General features: G+C 34.0%; 1 protein-coding gene and 1 pseudogene across 1 annotated transcript; both read left to right on the forward strand.

Moving 5' to 3' along the window:
- The first annotated feature begins 931 nt into the window (after positions 1-931).
- On the forward strand, positions 932-1,537 carry LOC145812917 (protein FAR1-RELATED SEQUENCE 5-like). The gene has a single exon (XM_082908154.1). The coding sequence runs from the start codon at positions 932-934 to the stop codon at positions 1,535-1,537; it is 606 nt and encodes a 201-aa protein (XP_082764280.1).
- A 32-nt stretch (positions 1,538-1,569) lies between these two features.
- LOC145812918 (protein FAR-RED IMPAIRED RESPONSE 1 pseudogene) lies at positions 1,570-2,235 on the forward strand (annotated as a pseudogene).
- Positions 2,236-6,440: the final 4,205 nt, after the last annotated feature.

The following is a 6,440-nucleotide window of genomic DNA, read 5'->3' on the forward strand; positions in this document are numbered from 1 at the left end:
CAGAACCGTGACATTGAGTCAGAACTGTAGTAGCTAATGAACAAAACGGATTTCGCGCCTTCGAACGCGGAACCGTGACGTTCGGGCGGTCTACAGAGGTATTGATGTTCCATTTTCAAGATATATTCCAGCTCTACCATCTCTCCTCCGCCATCCCTCTCCTCCACCGTCTAGCGTCTTCTCCCTCCTCTACCGTCCAGTGTTCGCTGCCGTCCTTCTCTGTCTCCATCTTCTTTTCCTTCTCCATTTTCCCTCTCTCGCTTTGAATCTGCAGATCTATCCACTCTCCTCCACCGTCCGCCATCACTCTCCTCCACCGTCCGAGGTCTTCTCCCTCCTCCACCGTCCAACATCTTCCTCCGACTTGGACTTTTACGCTCCTCTAGGTCAGTTTGTCTCTCTATTTTATGTGCTTCTATGTTTCAATGTTTTTACACACATATATATACACACACACACAATAGGATTTTGAGTACTCTAGAGCTCATTTTGTTTTTTAATACCAAAACTTGTTATTTTGAGAATGATTTTTGTTTGGAAATTTAATGTGTTTTTCAATTTGTTTTTTTGGAAAGTAAATCTGTTATTATGTTTTTCAATTTGTTATTCTATTTTTCAATTTGTTTGAAAAGTCAATCTGTTATTCTGTTATTCAATCTGTTTGGAAACTCATTATGTTTTTCAATCTGTTTTTTATTTGGAAAATGTAATCAAATTTCAATACTAGAGCTTGCATCTTGAATTGATTTTTAAAAGAAAACAAAAATACTGAAAGGGTACTCCAGAGCTGCTTTTTAATACCCAAAAAATTGCTTCTCAACAGCAAAACTCATTCTATTTTTTAGACTTGCAAACAGAGATATCATATGGACTATAAATGGTTAATGAATATTGGACTGTAATTTGGACTGTAATTTTTGAATGAGTAGAAATGGAGATTGATTCAAATAGTGGTCAGAATCCTTTATTAAATGAGAGTGAAGAAGTTAAGGAATCTAAGAGGGGTATGTGTTTTAGTTCAAAGCAAGAAGTGTACACATTTTATGCCAAATACGCTAAACATGTTGGATCTTCCATAACTTGTACAACACAAGTTTGTGACGATGATGGGAAATTAAGATATTTTGGGATTGAATGTTCTAAATCGGGAAAGAGAACCAAAAAAGCAAAAGTAAACCCTCTAAAGTCATCTCTATCCACAAAAATTGGTTGCAAAGCAAGGGTACGAGTGACCTTACAAAAGGATGGGAGATTTATGTTAGCCAAAGTTAACCTTGAGCATAATCATAACTTGATTGCCATTGACTCACGTCATTTTGCAATGAATAAGAAAATTCTTACTCCTGTGAAGAGAAGATTAGAAATTAATGATCAAATAGGAATTGGGGTGTCTAGGAATTATAACTCAATGGTTGTTGAAGTTGGGGGTTATGAGTCATTAACATTTGATGAGCGAAATGCAATGAATTATGTTGACAGAGCTAGAAGATTAAGGCTTGGAGAAGGAGATTTCGATGCACTCCAAAAATATTTTTGAGGACGCACACACAAAATTCGAGTTTTTATTATATGATTGATGTTGATACTGACTTTCACATTATAAACTTGTTTTGGGCAGATGTAATGAGTCGAGCAGCTCATGAAGAATTTGGAGATGTTGTTTCATTTGACACAACTTATCTCACTAACAAACATGATATGCCATTTGCTCCGTTTGTAGGAGTTAACCACCATGAACAGTCGATTTTTCTTGGTTGTGGGTTGTTATCTAGTGAAAACACTGATATATTTGTTTGGTTATTCAAAGCATGGTTAAATTACATGTCAGATCATCCTCTAAAAGCTATAATAATTGATCAATGCAAAGCTATGCAAAATGCTATAGAAATTGTCTTCCCAAATACTCGACATCGATGGTGTTTATTGCACATAATGAAGAAAATTCCGGAGAAATTGAAAGGCTATTCCAAATATGAATCCATGAAGTTGGCTTTGCAAAATGCAGTGTATGACACTTTCACAAAAGATGAATTTGAGACGAGATGGAAAAAGATGATTACAGAATTTAATGTTTATGAGAATCAATGGTTTGGGGTATTATATGATGAGCGACATCGATGGGTTCCTGTCTATGTGAAAGACATTTTTTGGGCTGGCATGTCAACTACACAACGAAGTGAGAGCATGAATGCCTTTTTTGATGGATATGTCAACCCAAAGACTACATTAAATTAATTTGTTGAACAACATGAAAATGCCTTGAGAAGTAAGGTAGAGAAAGAGAAGAAAGTTGACTTCAAGTCTCGACACAAAGTGTTTGATTGCCTAATTGTGTATTGTTTTGAGAAGCAATTTTAGGATGCCTACATGAATGCAAAATTCAAAGAAGTGGAAGTAGAGATGAAGAGACTAGTTTATTGTCAACCGTGTCTTGTGAAAGAGGAGGGTTCAATTTCACATATTTTGTGAAGGAAGTCGTGGTAGTTTTTGGGAAGATGATGCATGTGGACTTTGTTGTGTATTATAATTTGACTGAATTTGATGTTCAACGTATGTGTCGGTTGTTTTAGTTTAGAGGCATCATGTGTACTCACTCACTTGTTGTGCTCATTGCAAGATGCATAAATGAGGTTCCAAATAAATTCATTCTACGACGAGGGAGAAAATATTTGGATAGAGGGTACACATGCATCAAAACCATATACACTGGCTTTGGGGATGATTTCAATGCAAAGGTCTATGATAAGATGAACAAAAAATTGATTGGCATTGTACAAGTAGTTGGGAACTCTGAAAGCAAAATCAGAATTATCGACCGTAGGTTGGATGAAATCAAGGCAAGAGTGATGAAAGATGATGAGGGTGGTGGGAGTAATGTACCAGCTTCTACTAGTAATGTACCACCTATTACTAGTAATGTACTATCTTTCCCGATTGTGAGCATTAATAGAAAAGCAATCAGTAATACGAAGTTGCTTAGTCCTTTGGTTGCTCACCGAAAAGGTCATCTAGTTACCAAACGAAAGGTCGCCAAAGTAGATCAAATAGTCAATCAGTTGAAAGCAAGTAAAACCAAACATAACAAATCAAAGGTAAATTTCATGGTATTCTCTATTTATTTTTCAATACTGTATCATTTCTCTCTATTGAACTTATCATTTACCTCTATTCATTCATCTTGATTAATATAGGGTACTAAGGTGCTTAGAGCTCAATCTCAACTTTAACCTAGTGCATGTAAAGAGCTTTATCCGTGTATGGTTGGCATGCAAAATAATATGTATGTGTCGGTACGTGTACATAATATGAATTTACATCGATCAATTTATTTTATTTTTCAATAATGTCTATTAAACTATTTTTTCATGTCATTGAAATTGATTAGGGACAAATGGCAAATACAATTGGAGGCATACTGGGAAGTATGGACATTATGAGAACTCAACAATGTATTAGAGGCACACTGAGAGTTAACACATCTCTTACCCCATCGGCATGTATTGGAGGCACACCAGGAGTTATTGACATGATGAGAACTCAACAATCCATGAGTGCTACGAATCAAATTTACGGAGTCGTACCATCTTCTTTTGTTGACTTCAATGTACAAATGAATCGAAATGAGTCTCGTTTTTGTTAGTTGGAAACTTGTAATTTTAATTCATTTTATGTGACTGAACTTGGAGTTTATTTTGTGGTGGGAGTAATTTAATGCATCTTTCTTTGTTACTTGATAGAGCTTAATTTCTAAGATTTATAGAAATTTGATGGGACTTGGAGCTAGAGTGGTGTGTGTTGGTTTATTTTTGTTGTGCTTTTGATTTGGATTTGTGAAGGTGATGTTTAAAATCTAATAAAAATCTGTTAAAAATTTGATTTCAAATCCATGTTCAAAAATCTGTGTTCAAAATCAGATTGGAAAGAATCTGTGCTGAAAATCTGTGTTCAAAATATCTATTCAGAAATTTGTATTGAAAAATCTGTGTTCAAAATACATGTTTGGAAATCTGTGTTGAAAAATTTGTGTTAAAAAATCTGTGTTCAAAAATCCGTGTTGAAAATCTATGTTAAAAAATCTGTCTTCAAAATCTGTGTTCAGAAATTTGTGTTGAAAATCTGTGTTCAAAAATCTATGTTCAAAATCTGTGTTCAAAATCTGTTAAAAATCTATGTTCAAAAATCTGTTCAAAATTTGTGTTCAAAATTTGAAAGTTTCAATCACAATCTGTGTTCAAACAGACAAACAGATAACTTCATACTTGTAAATTATGCCAATTAACTCTAAAAATAAAACAAACAATCAACATGATTACATCTTCATATTTCTCAAAAATAACTATAATATATCATAAATCTTCATACATATCATCTATTTCAACTTCTAACTTGCATATAAATTATTACATCTTCATAACTAATACAACACCAATTACAAGGAATATGAAGATCTCATAAGTACAACACCAACTTCGATTTATGTCTGTCTGCAATTTTGCATCTGTGCGCTCTAAAATTAAAGTTCTCTTTGAAATCAAAGTTGTTCGCTCATACTTCGAAGTTGTTCGGTGACAGTTGGTATATTGTCCATTTGCACTTGTCCTTCATCTCTACATTGTGAATTTGTAGGCTAGCACCATCCAATAAAACACCGCAATCATGACAACAATAGAATAACTTGTTTTTGTTTCGCTCTATCTCTGAAATTCGAATAATTACTTTTTTCCGACATTTAAGACAATTTTTATTGCAATATGTCAATTGATTTAAGGTACTACCGTTAACACTTGAAGTTGACATCTACCAAAATATGAAGCCAAATTTTACTAATTTAGACAACCTACTCTTCTTCAGAACAAAACTTGATTCCTTTATTGGCATAGGTTAAATAAATCATGGCACATAGAAAGCACTACCACCAATGTTTAGGATGTCGATCTCATAGTTTTCCAACTAAAATTGCAATTGCAAATGCAAATCTAAATTTATTTGCAAGCTTTGTGAATATCCTCAATTTTTAAAAACCTATAACTATTCTAAGATCCAAAGCATAGCTTGTAAGATTTCAATAAATGATTAAACTCGAAAAAATGAACATGGTGCTGCATAACACAAAGACTAATCAAAAGATCAACATGGCTGGTATAAGCAAACCAGTGAAAAACAAAAGTTATACAATAGTATCCTCATTCACTATATAAACAAGGCAGCAAATTCACATAGTATCCTCATTTCCTTTTTCTATTTATTTTTTAATCTTCTTCCTCTGTTTCCCTTAGAGGGAGGTTCTGTTTATGCCATTGTTGAGAAAACAGAAAGTTGGGTAAGTGAGTTTCCAAATGTGCAATAGATGAGCAGAGTAGATATAATTCATTTCTCTCTCAAGACAACATAGTTATTAGGTCCATTGGGTAAGTGAGTTTCATAGGAAAGATATTTCTTATATTATAAACTAAGCATGTTGGATATACTTTACAAGTCAGGTTGTCTTGTTAAATTAAAAACTACATGTGAAAGGAAAGAAAACCCAATATTTAATCATACCACTCCAAAGCTAAAAACTGTTTTGGCACTGAGCAGCATGGAGCCAACCTTCTTTCAACCAACTCCAACATGTAGAATTCATTATCTTTGATTTTCAATGAGGAAATGAGTTGCAAAGAGTACTGCACCAACAAATAAATTGGAAAACATAACCTAGAAGCAACTAGTGTAAGCAAACAGTTAAAGCACCCATCTTCATTTATTTATTTTAATTTTTTTAATGTGGTTGTGAAGTAGACGCTACAAGCCATGGATTGAACTTGCTTTTTTTTATTTTTTATTTTTTATTTTTATAAGAAATAGACTGCTTTCAAAATTCATATGTCAAAGTGGTTTATTAACAATTCAAACAATTTAATTGGCAATTATGTAGCAGTATAACCAAAACAAAAAGTCAAGTAAAACTATGAAAATTGCTATTCGAGTAGTTTCAACACCATACTTAACAACAACAACAACAACAACAACAACAGATCATCAATTTTTTTTTTCATTACCAAAAAAAAAAAAAAAACGCTAATTCAAGAAACCAATTCGTATAGTGATTTAGAAATTGAACTAAAACATACATTCAAATCCTAATCAATTTGTAAATTATATTTACACAGACACTATATTACACACACACACACACACAAGCCCTAACCTCAAATCAATTTGTAGTTATATACCTCTAGGTTGGAGTCGCTGGTTCGGGTCTGTCGAGAAAAAAGAGAGAGTCGAGAGAAGCGAGTCCTTTGGGACTGCGAAGCAAGAAGCGAGTCCGGTGATCGTCGTGAGTGAAGATGGAGGGAGGCTCGGTCGGAACCAGACTCAATCGTCACTGGGGTTGGAGAGTTGCGCTTGTCGGAGAGCTCTAGGTCAAAGAGAAAAAGACACAATAATGAATAGAGAGAGAG

Source organism: Camellia sinensis, chromosome 15 (assembly GCF_055761805.1).
Source record: "Camellia sinensis isolate YWXY chromosome 15, ASM5576180v1, whole genome shotgun sequence".
NCBI classification, from domain to species: Eukaryota; Viridiplantae; Streptophyta; class Magnoliopsida; order Ericales; family Theaceae; genus Camellia; species Camellia sinensis.

Coding starts and splice junctions, on each gene's coding strand:
- LOC145812917 (XM_082908154.1), top strand. CDS start 932: ATGGAGATTGATTCAAATAGTGGTCAGAATCCTTTATTAAATGAGAGT.